Source organism: Mesitornis unicolor, unplaced genomic scaffold (assembly GCF_000695765.1).
Source record: "Mesitornis unicolor isolate BGI_N332 unplaced genomic scaffold, ASM69576v1 Scaffold54627, whole genome shotgun sequence".
Taxonomy (NCBI): domain Eukaryota; kingdom Metazoa; phylum Chordata; class Aves; order Mesitornithiformes; family Mesitornithidae; genus Mesitornis; species Mesitornis unicolor.
Window position 1 is genome coordinate 1 of NW_010198132.1, and position 20,099 is coordinate 20,099.

The 20,099-nt window shown below is 38.0% G+C and overlaps 1 protein-coding gene across 1 annotated transcript; it reads left to right on the plus strand.

Annotated features, from left to right (window-relative positions):
• Positions 1-1,525: 1,525 nt before the first annotated feature.
• Positions 1,526-19,827, plus strand: GPAM (glycerol-3-phosphate acyltransferase, mitochondrial; the record flags this gene model as incomplete). The annotated part of the gene is made up of 16 exons (XM_010189029.1): positions 1,526-1,639; positions 2,865-3,014; positions 4,165-4,261; positions 5,249-5,385; positions 6,663-6,762; positions 7,455-7,667; positions 8,053-8,166; positions 10,153-10,238; positions 11,101-11,216; positions 11,932-12,002; positions 13,111-13,375; positions 13,823-13,965; positions 15,538-15,615; positions 18,597-18,734; positions 19,479-19,668; positions 19,769-19,827. Coding segments are annotated over 16 exons (2,071 nt in total), but the record flags the coding sequence as incomplete, so codon positions are not given.
• Positions 19,828-20,099: the final 272 nt, after the last annotated feature.

The following is a 20,099-nucleotide window of genomic DNA, read 5'->3' on the forward strand; positions in this document are numbered from 1 at the left end:
CTCCTAAGATTCTGTGATTCTGTGATTTTTTCAAACTCCAGTGAGAAGGGGAAAATAAAAAAGCAAATAAAACAGTCACCAGTCTACTTCCCTGACAGCATGAATAGCAAAATTCCTTGTCCTTCAAGATGATCTGAATATTTGTATAACCACTACGTGTCAGACTGAGCTGATGACTTGTGCACATGCACTCGTCTTAATGATAGTGCAAGGGGCCTGTGTGCTCAGGTGGGTTGGCCTTTTACAGCGTTAAAGTTCCTTCTCGTCTTCCCTAGCTGCTGTTAGCACATGTATAAACTTACTGAAATGTGGTAGGGAGGTTTAACAGCCAAGATCAGTAACTTGGGCGCCGGCAAGGAGTGATGCCTTGGCAGCACTCCAGCGTGGAAACATACATGAGTTTGCCACCCACGATTCAGTTTGGGACACTGGAGCTCCAGAGATGCATTGTACTGGCAGCCCTCAGGACAGGGCTTCTGCACAACACTGAGTGCTCTGGTCTTAGGATTGGCCAAAATTTGATTTCTTCTTCCAGTTGTTTGTTCTGCCCCATCACATCAGCTCTGCTGTTTGGGGGTCCCAGCTCTGTTTGGTTTGTGGAGGGACGTAGAGGCTTGTTCAGTCCTGCCCTGGTGAGTGAGGGTGATGAGGAGAGAAAATGGTAATGAATAGTCACTGCTGAGGGCTGGGTTTTATCTCTTCCCATGTGATATGCTGCTTCTGTGATGTTAGGAAAACTGTTCAAATAGCACTTTCACAGGTGATTGTCACTTATGTGATCCAGAGAGTAGAAGACAGGGTTAATTTAAAAGGAAGGGACTGGCCACATAAGCTAAGTTGCCTTACTTAAAAGCTTAACTGTGCAGAGAGACTTATTGATTATTTAGTGGTTCCGCTTCTGTTAAAACTTTACAAGGAGAAAGTACGTAGGAGTCACATAGGGCTGAGTGTTTAAAAACATTGGGAAGGAAGAAAAGATTACCAAAGAAGTGTTTTTAGTGTTGGTGGCTAATTCAAACATATTTTCAAAAGTGCCTGTGAGAGTTTACCCTGAGTGTACAACGTGAGTAACTTTCCCAAGAGAAGTCAGTGTTTATTGAAGAAGTTAACAAATCTCTTAGCTGGGCATTTGCTTTCCTCAGTGGAAAGTCACTGAATCAGAAATGGCCACTACATCTTCTTTCCTCCTCACTGAGCTGGGGAATTGGTTTCAGCAGACAGACAAAATGCATATACTGGTTTATAGCTAATTTCCTCTGATACTGTGGATGTTTTAAGGCCAGTATCACCCTGAATCAAAGTAATGCAGACCTCATTGTCTCAGGTATTTTGTGCTACGAATCAGTTATTTCATCTGTAATGTTAACTTTTTGACCATTTACTAGAAGATACAGAAGCTTGTAGGCGGCCTTTCATAAAACTTTATTTACTTTTGCTTCTGAATTGTATTTTTAGGCATTTTTGAAATAGTTTTTTTTGGCAGTATTTTGAAGGTCACACTCGGATACCCTTCATATTTGTGTAGGTACAGAGGGTGGCTTGCAAGACGCCTTTGTTACGTCCTTTTTGTGCAAGAGAGGGATGTTCATAAGGGTATGTTTGCCAAGAATCTGACAGAAAATGTGCTGAATAACAGCAGGTAAGATAATGCAAAATAAATGGATTTTTTAATGACTGATACATTATAATATGATTTAAGAATTTGGAAATGGCAAGTTTTGATGATCGGACTATTTAAAATATTGGAAGATACAGTATCTTAAGCACAGCTCTTCAGGACTGTAGCTTGCAGTTTCTGTTTGAATAATAAAAGAAGGGAGATTAAGAATTATAGATCTCTAAATGAATGATGCACTGTGTGCGGACACCAGAGAGTACACAGGAAAATAAATTGCTACATGAGAACTCTTCAAACATTTGTTTATCTAATTCATGTAAATCATTACCACTAAAGTCGTACTGCAGTCATCAGAAATAGTCAGTGTTTCAGAAATAATGGGAAAGCAGCATTTCGGAGTACCCTGCGTGTACACCGAGAGCATGAGACAAAACTGGAAAAAGGTTATATAGTGAAATACCCACCCTTTATTTTGTGGAGCTTGTTATCTGTTTCATATACTGCATTTTAAATGGCACACTGAGCCCCTGATTAGCTATTAAGTTATTGGTTTTCCCTGGCCACAAAGAAATTGAACCACATGCCCATTCCTTGAGTCTGTTTTTGTCAGAGGCCACACACATTAACATTCCCAACTCTCCTGAATTTTTAATGTTCAAGTCCCATCTTGGTGATAGTGTTGCTTTTCAAAAGCAAAGCAGATCACGTTGTGCCATAGTTAAGTTGTGTTAAACCACTTAATCCCTCTTAGATAGGTTTTAAATAGGGAAAACAGCCCTTATGCAATTTAGTTACGCTTTGTAAAACTGAGAATTCAAGGGAGAAGCTACTGTAGAAGTGCAAAATAGCAACTGCATAATTCTGTCTAATGAAGTAAGTAATTACTGTGGTAGAAAAAAGAAAATATTAGCAGAGATTTCAGCTGTTCTTTCTGCATTTTTAACCTTATTAACAATTTCTGAAAATTTGATCATTTAATATCAGTACTTGTGAACTGCATACGTACTGTTTTATCTGGTCAACTTTGAGTGCATTCATCCATCGTCCACGTATTTAGTCAGAGCTTAGAAAACTACTGAATTAAATTTAATGCATTTGGAGTACACAATACTTCAGAGTGCCAGAGTGCCTGTGCTTTTATGCCTGCAAGTTACTCCTGTAGCAATACATAGCTCATTTCTAGCAGTTGTTTTCTGTGTCTTGAACTTTTCTGTTGTGAGATTGTCTCATAAGTTTTAATTTTTAGAGTCCAGAAGGCCATTGTAGATGAAGCTTCTGAACCAAGTGCTCCGGGTAGTTTTGCTCAGACGGATCCTAAAGCTATCAACAAAGTGAAGAAAAAAGCTAGGAAAATTCTTCAGGAAATGGTAGCACATGTGTCACCTGCTTTAATCAGGTAAGAAAAATGGCTCATCAGCATTGTCAATAGGTAGAAGGGTGGCCAAGCTCTTTCTCTGTTACTCCAGCAGAGCTTGTAACATATTATTAATAAATAATGAGTAATTATTCTAAAATAATAATACATTATTCATAAAAATCCCATTTCTAATGTTAACTAATGAAATGGTAGTTATTCTTCATTTTCAGAGGCAGCAGAAACCCTCTGCCTTTTCAAGGGACATATCTTATCATAAGATTAAATACAGACTTCTTTTTTTTTTCCACCTAAAACTAGGCTTGGTGCTAACACTTACGTGGGTATTAGTATCCTTTGTTTTTTCAGACTGATACGAGCAAGAGCAGCTAGCTACACCATCTTAGACTGTGCAAGATCTTTCTTCCAGTAGCCCATTGAATATCATAACCTGTAGTTACGAATATCTCAGAGAGGATCTTGTCTTCATAGGCTCATCTTAGAATGGTTTGGGTTGGAAGGGACCTTAAAGCTCCCCCAGTCCAACCCCCCTGCCATGGGCAGGGACAGCTCCCACCAGACCAAGCTGCTCAAAGCGCTGTCCAACCTGGCCTTGAACACCTCCAGGAAGGGGGCATCCACAACTTCCCTGGGCAACCTGTGCCAGTGTCTCTCCACACTCACAGTAAAGAATGTCTTCCTGATATCTAAGTCAACTCTCTCTCAGTTAAAATCTTCTACTGTGGTCTCATCCTACTGAGGATGAATTTGTCTCTGTCATGTTCCTAGTCCCCTTTGCTGATTTTTGTGATGCAAACCCTATATTTTTTGTAATATATTAAGTTCTTTCACAGGAGCAGATACATGCTGTCACCTAACATGTCACCTAACTAGCTTAGTTATTGTAACTGATCATAGGACCTCCATTAACTTGCCCCATATCTAAAGTGGTCTTTGCTCTTTGAACAGTCTTCACTGAGGTTGACACTAACAAGTTTCATGACTTAATTGCAGGAGGCGGAAATGTGGTTACTAACCATGGCAAAAACTTGTAATTTATTTTATTTCATAGTACTTTTTTTGGAATATAAAGTAATCAGATTTTATGGCTTTGCCTTTATTCAGGTAGAGGCAATATAAAAGGAGGCAGCAATGAATGTAGCTCTTTGAGTTGTGTTTGTTTTTCCTTCAGGTTGACTGGCTGGGTACTACTGAAGTTGTTTAACAGCTTTTTCTGGAATATTCAGATCCACAGAGGTCAAATAGAAATGGTCAAAGCAGCCACAGAGGTAAGGGAGGGTGGGAAAGAATCTATTAAGATGGATTTCTGATCCAGTTTCTATTAATGTTTACAACACTTTCTCTTTTTAAGAGTGTTCTGTGAAGTCTGTATGGTATCAGATTGTAGATAGTTCTGTCCCATATCTGTGAAATAGTGTTTTTAATTAAATGTAATGCTCTTTGAGTTGTGTGACGTAAAATACTATGACAACTGTGGTTTTGCCTTTCTTTCAGGATCAAATTTTAGCTATCAGGTTGAATGATCATCTCAGATAACCTGCATCCAGCGTTATTCCTTGTTTTTTTGTGCTGAGGCAGCCAGTAAACAATTAGTAGGTCTGTTTAGGATTTCTCACTCTTACCTTAATTTCGAATAAAAAATCTTTAAGAAATAAACTTTTCCTATTTCTTACTAGCAATCTGTTCCCAGTCCCTCAATATTTATTAAAATTGTTCAAAATAATTCCTAAATTCTGCAATTTTCTTTACACTCAAATAAATTGATTCTTTTTAGAGGGTTTACCTTAGAAAGATGGATTAGATAAATAAAATAGTAATTTAAAAATTAGTCTTATTTTCTGTTGTCTTTTGATTACAGTGCTTTGGACCCTCAGTATTTGTAGATCCTTGCTGATATCTAATAGAAAGAAATAGCAGTACTTTGGTGACACTGATGATTTGGCCATGTACCTTTAATTGTTTTATTCTTGTCTTGATAACTGTGAGTCGGAAGAAGCTGGGAATATTAATCATTGTTTATTGTAAAGCATACAACTAAGAATTACAGCCCATGAAAATTAAGTACAGTTGACTAAAATGTTCTCATTGTCACAGCTGAGTGAAAACCAGAAGTAAACAAACTGAATGATGGTAACCAGAAAATACCATCAGTTCTGATAATATGATGCTAGCAATCTCAATGATGAACTGTAGAAAAGGAGTAATCCACATTTCTTACTGTCTTCTCTCTTTTTTTCCTTCCCTCCCCACCATAGATGAATTTGCCTCTTATCTTCTTGCCTGTTCACAAATCCCACATTGACTACCTGCTCCTTACATTCATCCTCTTCTGCCATAACATCAAAGCACCCTACATTGCTGCAGGGAACAATCTCAACATCCCCATCTTCAGGTAACAACCGTGGGTGGATCTTCAGGTGACCTATTGTCCAATAAATTTTATGTCTAAGTGTCAGATAATCTGAGTATGATTGGGCCATCATGTAGATCTTTGGTTCCTGTGACATGCTCAGAGAGAGAGAGAGCATCTTCTGAGAAATTCTGTCATAACCTGAGTAGGGTAGGAAGGATATTTCTTAGTGGATGGGTTATTAAGTAAAGATAAGTATGTGAAAAAGTGGTGTGGTCAGCTCTTCTTCATGAAGGTTAATGAGCTGGCTAATAGACAGTGACAGTACTGAGCAAATAATACTTTGTGGGAAAGTACTCCACTTAAGTCTCTGTTTAAATTGTAGTTTTGATGGCTGGAGAATGTACGAAGTTCGTTTAGGTAGTATTTTGCCATTGGGACAGAATTTGGGGATAACTGATTTCTGAAAAGCCACTGGATATTGCAGGAAATGATGAGGAAAGAAGGGGGATACTTTGACTTAGAGGGTATTTGCACCAGCATGTGCTGGTCTGTGATGATCCCAGTAAGAAAGGCATTCAGACTCTATAAAGTATCAGGTAAAGTGCTCTTTATTAGGACTAGCAGTATAAAGAAAGAGAGACTAGCATAGGTAATCCAACATCCCTTTAAATGCTGGGAACCCTGAGTTGTGCAGCATCCAGTGGGCCTCTGATGCCTGTGCAGCATACAGAAAGAATTACCCAATTTTGGTCATTTGAGCTAGTATAGGATTTTTTTACAAGAGAGCATTTTTTCTGTCAAGCAGAAAGGATGTTCTCATGAGAATGTCTTGCTGTGCTGTTAGATAAAGGCAAGGCCATGCAGGTGGCATAATTGCTGGTGCTAAGTGGGAGCTGCCTGCAGGCTCCTGTGCTAAAATTAGCTGTCTGAGCCGATCCTGCAGCCAAAGGGTATGTGCAGCACAACACGGACACGAAGGTCATGCTGTATGTGCAGCACAGCACAGACTTGGGCCAGCTCAGGTTAACTGCTGTGTGGGTCATCAGCATCTCAATGTACAATAGTCTCCTGGCTGGGGTCACTGCAGAGGGTACGTGGTGTGTCAAGGAAGTGAAATGAAGCGAGACCGTGTAGAGAAGCCTGGTTTTTTAAGTTAAATAGAGTAGTATTTGTGTGGTCCCATCACGTGCAAATAGTGTAATACATTTTAGTCTTTGAGAATTTCAGTAATTTAAGTTCCTGTTGCATGGAATTTTGTACTCTACATGTTTCCTGGTAACTAATATCAATGACTGTAATTCTTCTTTATTATGTAGTACACTGATCCGCAAATTAGGAGGATTTTTCATTCGTCGAAAGTTAGATCAGAGTCCTGATGGTCGTAAGGACTTCCTCTACAGAGCTTTGCTCTATGTGGTATGTATTTCTTGTCTTTGTTTCCGAAGATACCATTTTGGTCAACTGGGAAAGTGAGTTCCATCAGTCTGGGGATGTTTTTTTACTGAATTTGTCTTTTATCCTGTTTTTGCCACATGAAATCCATTTTTGTATCAGGTCTTGAATGTCTAAGTAAAAGAGATTTGAATGCCCAGCATCTTTGAGGATAAGAAGATTTTTACCTTGACTAATCCTTATTAAATAAAGTGGAATTAGTGCTCTCTGAATTCATGTTAAACTTAAGCCTTGTTTCTCTGATTTGTACTGGGGCATATCTACACTCGTTCTGTTAACGGAAGTCTCTGTTTTTGATGGGTTGATGTAACCCTTTGTGCCATTCAGTATAATAGCTGAATTTGCATCTGGGAAGATGGTATGTACTGAGAAACCAGAAGAGACTTATGCAAATTGGCTTTATCAACTGTTGCTAGAGATGCTGTTATCGAACAAATGACATTTGTACTGCTTGTATATTCATGCAAATTGAATTCCAGTTTGGTCTGGGTTTGTGTCAGTTATTGTTTTGGGTTTTTTTTTTCCACAATTATATATGCTAACTCATGATCTTCCAGTGTTTTAAAAGGAAATAGTTGCTGACAATATATTTCAAATGTGAATTTGCTAGTATAATTAGATCTTTTTTTCATGTTTTCCGATCTTTTTGTGTTCAGCACATAGAAGAACTGTTGAGACAGCAGCAGTTTTTAGAAATATTCTTGGAAGGCACACGGTCTCGAAGTGGAAAGACATCTGGAGCTAGAGCAGGTCTTTTATCTGTGGTGGTGGATGCTCTCTTCTCAAATGCTACTCCTGATGTCCTAATTATACCTGTAGGAATCTCCTATGATCGCATAATTGAAGGTCACTATAACAGTGAACAGCTGGTAAGAGCAATTGAACAACTTGTTTTGCCTAGGGGATTTTCTGTTTATGTGTGGGAAAATGTGTGACATAGTTAAATGATGTGCTAGTAATCCTCTGTTACTTGGTGTTAGTGTTGAAAAGCATAGAGCCATGAATCACAAAGCCTCTGATAGGGAGTGCTGAGGTATGGGTGACGTACTTCTAAGTGCAAATTCATGACATAACAAATAATACATTCAAGTGGATATATATGGAAAACAATCTTTCTCTATATTTACTTGAAGTTGTAAGGTGTGTCAAAAGATTTGTCCTTGTTTTGTCTGCTGTTGCATGGATTTTAATTTTAAACGTAACCTTTTAATTGCAAATTGGACAAAACCCAAAACAACCACCGATGTTTTCCAGGGCAAGCCTAAGAAGAATGAAAGCCTTTGGAGTATAGCTAGAGGCGTCTTCAGAATGCTGCGGAAGAATTATGGATGTGTCAGAGTAGATTTTGCACAACCATTTTCCTTAAAAGTAAGTTTAGTATTTTGAAGACCCTTTTTGGTGTTTCAGTAGTGGAACGCATTTATTTAATCTCTTTGTGGGTTATCATCGCTAGCATTGCCTGCTGAAATCCATTCCAGTGGGACAACAGTATCCCTGTTTTGCTGAAGGCATGAGTGTTCAGACACGTTTGTGTTAAGCTGAAACAGTCTCAGAGTTGCTGTAAAAGGTTGTGTTAGGTTTGAAGTCATGTAAGTATTCTCACTGGAGTTCTTTTGTTACAACAAACAATCTTTAAAATGATCCTTGTAGTACATATAAGTTGTTGAGAAGTTTGGAGTTGAAGGAAACTGAATACTGTTCTCCAGTTTGAGTAACTGAATGGTTTACACTGTTGTTGAAGAAGGGCATTATCTCACACTGGATTTTTAAAACTGCTAAGCAAGTTAGTAGCTATGAAAGTTTCATGGATCATATATCATAAAAATCTGCATATTCTTTGAATGTCATAGTTTATTCTTAGTTTACAATTATTACCTATGCTAGCTCACCAAATGCTGTTGTGTAGTTTCTGGGAATGGGATGGTGCAGTATTAGCTGCCCTCACTTTTAAAATTTTCTCTGATCTCTGCAGAATCTGCTAGTATTCCGCTATTTAATTTATCTGCATTTCACTAATCTGTGTCCTGCTACAGTATACCTTATTTTTAGTGTGACTTTAATAAGATTAACTACTGTAACAGCAACCTACTAGAACATTATTCAAATTAATTAGGTGTTCTTCTTTCTCCCCTACTTCTCTCAGAAAAGCAATAGGTTGGAGAGCTTTGAGGGTTCAGTTACCACAGCGTGAAATTATTGTGACCATCTGCACTGCATTATAGTCAGCGTAGTAGAGAAAGATATTAATTCACTTCCAAAGGAGAAGGCTTGGGTCACTTCCAGGCTATTCTTGGCAGGGAGTTAACAATTGTTCTTGTATCAGTATAAGGAAAAGAAGGTTATCTGCCCTCTTAATCTAATAAGATGCCAATCACTCTATACCTTCTTAGCAACCTCTGCCAGGTCTCTTATGTATGTGCATTCATTTTTTTTTACTCCAGAAAGGTAAAAGCACGACATAAATGGCTTAAGTATGCCGTAACCAAGATTTGCAAATGCGTAACTGTATTTTTAGATTGATGTTGTTATGTCACTTTTTCTAAAGGAGATGAGCTTTCGGGGTTAATTTTGGGCATCTGCAGTTCAGTTAGCACAGGCTTAGAAGCAGAAGAGAGTGAGCTGGCTGTGAAAGTCTTTTAAGCAGCTTTTCTGAGAGGGAGCTGTTTTCCTGACCAGCAGGTTAAGTGGCTCTTTAGTTTCCCACATCAGTCTTTATAGAAACAGAAGGAACACGGTGTCCTGAAAACAGAGTAATGTAAATGCTAACCTGTAAGGAGAGGTGTTTGCCTTTTGAGAAATTTGGGATTCAAGCATGTGGTACCCTTCCTGCTTTCTGGGAACTTTGGTTTGTGGCACTGTGAGGGGTTTTGCAACTGGAATTTTTATACTGATATTTACCTATGGAGAAGTTCCCTATCCTGACATTTGAGGAAAGCAGCAGCAGCAAGCAATAATTACAGTCTCCATGTTGGTTTTGAAAGAGTATGAGACTTTGCTCTCATTCATGTTAATGCAGGCAGTTCTCATTAATTTAATCATGCAGAAGCTAGTCTCAAAGGAGTTGTTCCCAGCAGGGTGCTGACAAGAGTTATGCATTGTTTTTGTTGTAACATTTTGTATGAAGTAAGGATTCCTTGCTGTGGAAAGTTTGCCTTTTCATAAAATAAAATCAAAAGGGAATAAAATGTTGCAGGCTTTTCATTTCTGTGACCCTATTGTTGCTCTTTTTGTGTGAGCTATTTTGAATCATAGTTGCGTTTTTGAAGAATTGCTTTTTTATATAATAATATATTATCAGTTGAATCCAAGAATGAGGTGTAAAAAGTACAAAAATAATGAGTCTTCTCTTAACAGGAATATGTAAACAGCCAAAGCCAAAAACCTGTGCCTGCTCCTCTTTCTTTGGAACAAGCTTTGTTACCAGCTATACTTCTGACAAGGTAAAGATTGTTTGGGTTTTGGGAAGAGGGAGGACAGGTTGGGGTTTTTTTGTGTATAGAAGAATAAAAAACGTACACAATTGTAACTGTGCAATTTATTATAAGAGTTGCATTCTTTCTGGGGAGCTCTGTTTAAATAAGCTCAAAGAGACTTTTGTTTAATTTAAATTTTGGTGACCTCTGTTGGTTTAGTTTTAAATTTTATGGAATAACTTAGGGAAATAATGACACACTTAATGAAAAATGAGGGATTTGATTTTAAACCTCACAAACATTTCAGGTGAGTTTTGGTATGATTCCAAGGCAAACAGGACTTGTGAGTGAGTACCCCTTGCTCAAAGACTTTACTGTCGCTCAGAAATGCAAATCTGTGCTCAAGGGCTAGATCTGCATTTGTTACGCAGATACATATTTTAGTTGAGGTCTTAGCTTGGTTTGGACAAACCTGTGTGGTCCTAGTAGAGACAAAGTCTTCATTTACCTTGAAACGGTTGTAGGTCCATACAAAAAGACCATTTCTAATTTGAGCACAGGCTGGGCTGGAAATTGTCTTTTAGCAGACTTGCATAAATCTACTGATTGTCCATATTCATTGAAGGGAAAAGATCTGTGTGGTGCAAATGATGTAAGGGCAAAGTCAGTAGTAGCCATAGGACGAGGTTGCAATTAGTTTCATTTTGGTAGTCTTATCTTGGATTGTTGTTTAGTGGGAAGAAATCTGAAAAATTTGGTAGATATTAAATTTTTTGTGAACATTTTAGGGCCATTATTGTGCTGTGGTTCAGTTTGTGTATCAGTTTAAGTTACTTATATTTTGATCAAAATCCAAATATCATAATGTGAATTTTTATTCTGTATTCAGACCTAATGATACTGTGGATGAAGGTACAGAGGCTTCAATGCCCAACTCCAGGGATATCACCAGTGAGCCCTTCAGAAGAGAGCTGATATCCAACTTGGCTGAGCATATTTTGTTCAGTAAGTGTTATAGTATCGCTACCATTTACCTGTTTTGTTTTGCTGATGGCATGAACTAACCTATTGTTTGGCAGTGTCATACGTCCCAGTTACCTCCATTCAGGTGATCATTTCGTGACAAATGAACTCTTGACGGTCCTCCATCCTTTGCTTCTCTCTCCCTCCTTTTCAAAGTTCAATAAATTCTCTTTTGGATTAAGTAGAAGCTGTTTTTATTCTGTTTGTTTAGGTAGGTTTGTTTTGTATTCCTTGGACTAGTGTATTGTACTTCGTGTACTCTGAAGTGTTTGTCACATCGATACACTGATTTCTTACTGCTTCATGGAAGAAGTTATTGCAGTGTCTTAATGGCATTTTTTAAGATAGTACTCATGTGAACTCACCTAGTTGCATGGACCAGTGTTGCCAGGTGTATGGGTTATGTGGTGCATGCTGCAGTCAGCAGATGTATGATTCATGGCATGAGAGATGCATACAGAACAGTACTTGGCTTAGTAAACATGTAAGCTTTGGTCAGTCTTCTTAGTTCAAGTTACTTTAGTTTGATTACTTGAATACCGTTACTATATAGACATAATACACTTTGTATTTAATGCAGAAGGTACAGTCCTGTGCCAATATAAGGTGGTTTTTTTTAAGTAATGGGTACTCTTTCACTTGTAGTGATGTTCTGAACTTCTCAAGTGGTTAACGAGTTTGTCTTGTTCACCTCTAGCTGCTAACAAGTCCTGTGCTGTGATGTCTACCCACCTTGTTGCCTGTTTGCTGCTGTACAGACACAGGCAGGTAAGGCTTCCACGCTGCTTAAACAGCCAAGCGTTCCTGTGGCTTTGCTAATTCAAAAAATAGTATGTGCTTCACTATTGCATGATACTGATAAAGGAAGAAAGATGCATTTAAATTTAAGTGCATTTCAGGTAGTCTGAGTGCTACTATTTTAGTTAGTAGTGGATGTTTGAAGATAAGCTGTTATTGATGGGATGATAGTAAACACTCACGTGGAAATAAATTTTTGTAATTCAAAATGTAGTTACACTTTTAAAAAAAGAGTACATTATTTTGGTTCATTGTAATAAGATTGTTTTTTACATCTTAAACATATTCGCTATTGAATATACTAGCAACTCTTCTGTTAGTTTTCAAATGAGTTTTGCTGTTCCTTGGCACTAGAATGTTATACCATGATGGCAAAATGAGACTAATGTTTAACAAAAGTCTTGTGAATGAGGTGTGGAAGAATTTTTTTTTCTTCTGCAAGTGTGTTTAGCATTTTTATGAAATTCCTTCTGCCTCTGATCTTAAACTTCTCTTGCATGTAAATCAAGAGCAAATTCAGAAATGTTGGTCGGATATGCAGTCTTCCTAGTCGAGGACAGTATTACTATTCCTGTCAGTCCAGTCTTTCCAATTTCCTGAAATAATGGAATCAAAGAAGCATTTTACAATGTGATCTGAAGCCACCTTGACAAAAAGCAAGGAAAGGAAGTGTTTGAGGAAAAGCTTTTCCTCATGTCCCTAAACAATTGAAGAGAAGTTCTGCTAATTACAGTAGTCCCGGATAATAGATCATAGGTAATGGAAATATGATATCTCTGACATGTTCTTAAAGAACAACTTGGGTCTCTCCAGGTTGAAAAAAACCGAAGCAAACGAAAAGCTTGGATTCTCAAGTAGCTTCATGGCTTTAAACTGTAGTTGCATAGAGTTCAAAACCTGTGGACCATTTTAGCAATATCTCTCTAAAAACATGGTTTTCAAATACTATTGTTGTGCTTTGGATTTTTAAAATTAATGGCTTGTTTATGTGTTTGCTATATACGTGGTTATGTGGAGTACAGATGAACTCCCAGTGCAAAAAAATAGTTTCATTTTGTGATTCTGATCTTACTTCTAGGGAACTGATCTTTCCAGGTTGGTAGAAGATTTCTTTTCCATGAAGGAGGAGGTCTTAGCCCGTGACTTTGACTTGGGATTTTCAGGGAACTCGGATGATGTTGTCATGCACGCCATCCACTTGTTGGGGAACTGTGTAAATATCACAAACACAAGCAGAAACAATGAGTTCTTCATCACTCCCAGCACAACAATACCTGCAGTCTTTGAACTCAACTTCTACAGCAATGGAGTTCTTCACGTATTCATCAAAGAGGCCATTATTGGTGTGTGTGAGGGTTTACCAAGGAAAGACTTTTTTGTGACCCATGAAGTCAAAGTATCTTTACAAGTCCACAAACCTGTTTCTTTTCAGCCCCCAAAAGTAAACTTAGTTTTTGTTTGTGAAATGTTTCCATTCATTTTTCCCATCATCCTTTATCTTTCTTGGAAGTATTTGGTTATTGGTCACTGCTATAGTCCAAGCACTATCAGAATTTTGAGCCAGCATGGCAAAAGCTGTCCTTTGGTCACTAATAATTTTAATGAGATTTTGTTTCAATCTAAAATTAATTGGACACAAACGGAATAGTGGTGAATTCTGTCTTTATTCTTTAATTGTGTATATAATGTTTGACTGCTTTTAAGCCTAGAATTAGATAAAAGTTTTATATTTCCTTTTCTATAAAGCTGTTTGGAAAAATAAACTTTGCTTATGTTTGTTTCTGCTCTAGCCTGCAGTCTTCATGCGGTTCAGAGCAGGAGATACAGAAATGGTACCAATGGTGCTTCTCCCAGTTTAATTAGTCAAGAACATCTGGTCCGAAAAGCTGCCAGCTTGTGTTACTTGCTTTCTAATGAATTTACTGTATCTTTGGTAAGTAAATGCATTAGTTGGCCATGTTTCAATTTTTTGTTCCGCTTGTAACTGTGTGTGTTACTTTGAAATCAATTTTAGCTTTCTTTGAGTGTCGCAGTTCCAATATGTTCACTGTAAGTACAGTCTGGCAGTAATGAGTATCAAGAGGTTTAATATAATTTGAAAAAGGAAGATAATATTGTTCCCATTCACTTCAAGGAAACGTCTGAACATTTGAACAAATGTAGTTCTAGCCAAACGTAGATGTCTAGCCTAAGATAACACATGAATTAACTTGTCAGACTCCTGTCACTGCCTTGTTTCCTTGGCAAGGTGTGACAAAATCGGTCGATCCGGTTTCAGGGGTAGGTACTGAGTGCACGCCTGCTACTCATGCAGGTGCCAAAGCGGGGGATGCTGAGGTGAGCCTGCAGCGTTTCTGCTGTGCTGGCTTTAGAGAAAGAAAAGCTGCTCACTCTGCCTCTGTCAGGTTCCCACAACTTGAGATAGTGCTTTTTCATGTCTTCTAGCAGATTTTGTGCCGCTTATGTGAATAGACCATCACAACTGTATCTACATTCTGCCCAAACTATTGAAATATATTTTTTTACTTCAACAAATACAAGTCTTTGAGAGTACCCAACTCATATATGAGTTTTCTTCTCATATGTGATTGAAATTATGCTGAGAACTGAGGCTTCAGATTCTAAAGATGTTCTTAATTTGCGTAGGAGTGCAGTAGTCATGGTGTGCCACACCTAGTGGCAATTTTAAACGTGGCCTGACTTTGGTTTTGTTTCAGCTGAAGGGAGCTGATGTTATCTCAGTTTTCAGACACTCTGTATACTTACACTCTGTATACTTGCAATTTTAAGTGCTAGGTATTTTTTTTCTTCTATGTAGAAGTTACTTAGAATTCTAGAGATTCTTGAATTAGTTCTCAAATTTACACATGTGTTTCTGACTCATGCCTTTTTATATAAAGCGTAAGCCAAATTTAGTACTTTTGTCTGGGCAGTAATGTAGCTCATGTGGTGGGGTTCTTTAGTAATCTTACCCTTCTGCATTCAGAGTTAATAATTGACTGTTGGTTTTTTTTAACTTACAAAATATTTCCTGCATGATTATGAGCTGTGTAAAAGAGGTTGCTTTTTTATTCAGAGTTTCAAAACACAAAAAGGAGTTTCTTAAAAGTGTACTTTCCTTTGGATTCCAAATAAATAACTGGTATGAGTCTCAATTATTTTAGTTTTATGATGGCTTTATTATAGGATTGTTAAAAAACTAAAATCTGGTTAGAGGTGATTATAAAGGGAGAATATTTAATGTGGATTTCTACCAGTGTAGTAATACATTGCTTTTAAAGAAATTGAACACATTTTAAATACCCTATTTCAGTGTATTTTTTTTAATTTCTGCCAGGATAAACATAAGAATGGTGCATTGGTATTATTCTAGTAAAAGTTTAATAAATTGCTTAAAAGGAATAATACTGCTGCATCTAAAACATTCTTATGACAGGGAACTGGTGTTGCTATAATGGCTATAATGGAGGTGATTTTTTCATTACATTTCTTTTATGTTATGCAGCCTTGCCAGGTGATATATCAAGTTTGCCATGAATCTGTGGAAAGGCTGATACAATACGGCATTCTTCTGGTGGCCGAGGTAAGGTGGGAGAGACACTGAATGAGCTTTGTTACTTGTACTTCAGCCATAGGTAGTTTGTACTGTCTTGTCGTGACTCTTGTCCTAAATGTATGCCATCACTGAAAGCTTGTAACAACGAGTCCAGGACTGATACTCCTTCATTCTTACATTTGTAAGCATCAGACCTTTGGGTACAGTCATCCTGCGCTGCTATGAATGAGTCTGTGTGTAATTTCATTGTACCATTAAAGCTACTAAGGAAGAGAAATCTCTTGTACTGTATTGTAAAATGGGGATTTATTTTATTATGGGAGCCTTTTCAGATTGTAGCATAGCTACATGGATGTTTACTTTCAACTGTAAAGGAGTCAGTAGTTCAGATCTTTTGTCATTCTTTGATTCCTTTGCATCAATCTCAAAATTACTGTCAACCTCCTCTGCTAGCACACTTTGCCATTTCAGGGTTGTACTGGTGGTGCAATCAGCCAGAGGAGCACAGTGTAAAGAAAACCTGGGGACCAGGGGGCAGCTGACTCAGCATGCCCAAATGTTTTTTGTGCGCAGCAAACAAACCTTGGTATCCAGGAGGAAGCAACAAAATTTAAACAGTTACGTATTTGGCCGGTTACATATTTGGCTGCTTTTGTCTTGCAGCATTCCAGTTTTAAAGGAGGCCAGAGCTGCTTCTGGTGCATTTGTTAATGGCCACTGCTTCACTCATCTTTCTGCATACTTTTTGATGTATGTGTACATAGGTGCTATTTATTTAATATACCTGGATATTAAACATTCTTCTCTGAAATTACTACTGTTTGCTCTTTATCTGAAGTACTGACATGTTGTCATGCATTAGATTGTAATAATGATTAAATAAATCAAAAAATGAATGCTAATCAGAGGATTAGCAAGAAAACTGTGTGTTCCCAGCCTGGGGACAGATAAGGATCGTAGGTGTGGGCAGCAGTAGATAGGCACCTCTGCCTACTTAAGCGTGAAACCTATATTGGAGGTTCTTCTATAAGTTTCAGTTGCTGAGTCTGGTACTTCGCTGTTTATAGGTAGGATATAGATGGCTATTAGGCTGTAGATATTTGTCTATGTTGTCTGATACACACCACCAGTACAGCGTTTGAATGCTTAGAAGGAGATTATTGTCAGTAAATTTCTTTAAACTCTATACCTGCTTACTTTTAAAATATTAAGAATTTGCATAATCCGTGCAAACACTATAAGCAACAGTTGTTTCTTGGCTTCAGACACTTCGGAAATGTTTGTGGGGTTTTCACAACCTCCTCTTTGAGAAAGGTAGCTAGGTTCTGCCCCTTCTAATTAATACATTTTACTGCTGACATTAACACATGGATAAATTTCACATTAAACTGAGCTTGATTGATCCATGCTTTTAAAAAAATTCTTGCTCTGTGATTCTAGTGTTTACTTCAGAAACTAAGAAATATTCCTAACACATAGTGACGTCTTTGGTATGTTTTTCAATTTATTTAGTGGCCTTTGCTTCATTCAAAATAAAACATTTGATCAGAGTGTAAGATTGGAAGGATGCCATTATACACTTGCTGCAGAGGCCTTTTTCTTTGTCGGGAATATTATGACAGTAATCACATCCACGAGGTGTCTGTTATTTGTTTGGTTTTAATCTTGCTTGATTCACATTTCTACATGGAATAACTACATGGGGGTCTTTCCTCAGGAAGTTAGCTCTGGTGACCTTTGGAAAATCTTTCTGTTCTACTACTTTGAGCAAAACAGGTAATAGCAAATGATTGCCACTAAGGCTCCCCTTACTCTTTCAAGTGTGTGTTTACTGTCTCTAAAAAACATTTCTAAGATGTTGAAATTGAATTGTTGAAATTGAATGTTGCATCAGACATTGATCAGTCAGGTGGAGCGTTTCTGTTGTATGTCAGCTATTGTACACCTGAACTTCTGACATACCTGCACTACTTCACAACAGAAGGAAATCACTGTTCACGTACCTCTAGTATGTTTGTATTTGTCACTTGTGCCTTCTGTCTCTGGCAGATTACCTCACTATTCCCTTGCGAGGGAACTTCACAACATTTTACAACTTTACAAAGCACTTTACTAATTCATGATTTTACTAAAATAGATGATTTTACTAACTAGATGAAAAGCAAACAATGAACTCCTTTTCCCTCACAATATTCAGCTTAAGTAATTCCACCAATGGTCTTCTTGCTGTCACACACACGCCTCAAAAGCCCCAAGAAATGTATACTTACCTAACATAGCTACTTGCTAATAAGTTTAAGTGTGAATCTGTGTCTTGCTCTGAGGGTGGATTACGATGGGGCATTTGTAGGCTAAATTTGGATGGTACTTCTCAGGGTGATTGGCAGAAGGGAATTGCTGCGGTGTAACAGGTGGAGTGGTCTTAATATCTCAATGTCATTAAGGTTTAAACAGTTTGAGGCCATTGTGATTAAAATTGGTTCATTCTGTTCTAACCAATGTCTCACAGGGGACAAGTACAAGAACAGCATCATTAAAAGCAGTAAGTTACCACTTCCAAATAGCAACTTCTGGCCTTCTGCATTTATTGAGATTTTAGCTATTGTAATATTATAACACAGAGTTTACTACTCGGCCTTCAAGGCAACAGTAAGGAGGATAGTAACATCCACATTCAGGTAGCATCTCAACTTTTTATCCTAACACAACTGAAAACACTTTTTTGCCAACTGCTACTGCATGGCATCTGGTAGGAACATTCAGCAACACTTGCAAAGATTTTCACTTTTATGTGACATGCAAGTTGAAGAAATACAGTCTTTTTTCACCAATGTCTCTTCTCTCTGCTTTTCTCAACCCTGTCTATAATTTGGTCTCACCTCTGCTTTCATTAAATATTGGTTAATGAATGGACTGATTAAGTCTGATGAGATTATAAACTAAACCTGTTGTTTGCCTGGATTTGGGCTTTTTGCCTATTTACCACCTTGTCTTTCAAATTTAAGCAGGATGATCAGGAGGATGTTAGCCCCAGTCTTACAGAGCAACAGTGGAATAAAAAGCTCCCTGAGCCATTGTCTTGGAGAAGTGACGAAGAAGATGAAGACAGTGATTTTGGAGAAGAGCAGAGAGATTGCTACCTGAAGGTAATGTTATCCTAAGGCTGATAATACTGAAGCTTGTTGCAAGAAAGACAAACTACTTCTCTAGTTTGGGAGGGGTAATGATTTTTTTTTTTTTTTGCTGGTTTGCAGTGCTAATTCGTTGTATTTTGCTGCAGTCAGTAAAACCTTTTCTCTCCTTCCCATGGGGAAAACAACTGAAGAAACATCAGATAATCTTGTAGGGAGATGGAAGCGCAATGGTTAATGTCATGAAAACTGATAAAGGCTCAAGTGTCTAAATGTTTTTTTCCTCTACTGACAGCACACTCTCTAAAAGAGGCACATCTGGCTGATTTTTACTTTCAGCCTAATTTTCATTTCATAGATTCATAATGTTGATTTTAGACATTACCAGTTTTCTCATAGAGCTGACACAAGCACTCTTTCAGTATCTTGTTGATGCTTGGAAACTTAGGTCCATCTGTGTGAGTGTATGACAAGCCTTCTGTTGGCTGCAGAACAATCTGATGCCTTTAATTTATCTTAGGAACATAGTTACTAATATACTGGAGGAGAGAAAAATATTATTGATCTGTGATGTGCAGTGCCTGTTTTGTCCCTTGTGGTAAACTGCTCTTTTGCGATGCTTTCGTAATGTGCTAGGTTCTGCCTCTGTACTCCTTTTTGTACTAGAAGTTATTTGCGCTCTTTGCTGTGTACTGCATTGTGGGTTATTTCTTGTTTCTGCTGCTCTGTGTCACTTAAGCTCTCCTTGCCCTTCCTTAGGTGAGCCAGTCTCAAGAGCACCAGCAGTACATCACCTTCCTGCAGAGGTTGTTGGGACCGTTACTGGAGGCGTATAGCTCTGCTGTCATCTTCGTGCACAATTTTAGTGGTCCTGTTTCAGAGTCTGAATACGTTCAAAAGTTACACAGGCACTTAATAAGCAGGACAGAGAAGAATGTTGCTGTCTATGGTATGTTAAACTGGTTTTGGAACTGGATTTGGTTCATTCTGTGCCTAGGAGGCTCAAATTCAATTGCAGTTTGTTTATCTGTGGGTTTTCTTTCTTTCAGCTGAGAGTGCTACCTACAGTCATGTGAAAAACGCAGTGAAAGTCTTTAAGGAAATTGGGGTAAGTGTTCGGTCAAGTGATGAAATTTGGAGACTGTTAAGTTTCATTTCTGTGAATGTACCTGTGCAAATGTATTTTGGGTTTTGAACGTTTTGTTCTCCTGCAGGAGAAGAGCACACAGAACAGGGTACTTTTTGCCCCTGAGAAAACCTGTCCAGATGGAGGGCTAGGTGGCCAGGCATTTTTATTCACAGCAAATGAAGTTTCTCTGCTCTACTCCATGTCATTATTGAACATCAGTGACAATGTTAGAAGGCTGAGAGCACGCTCTG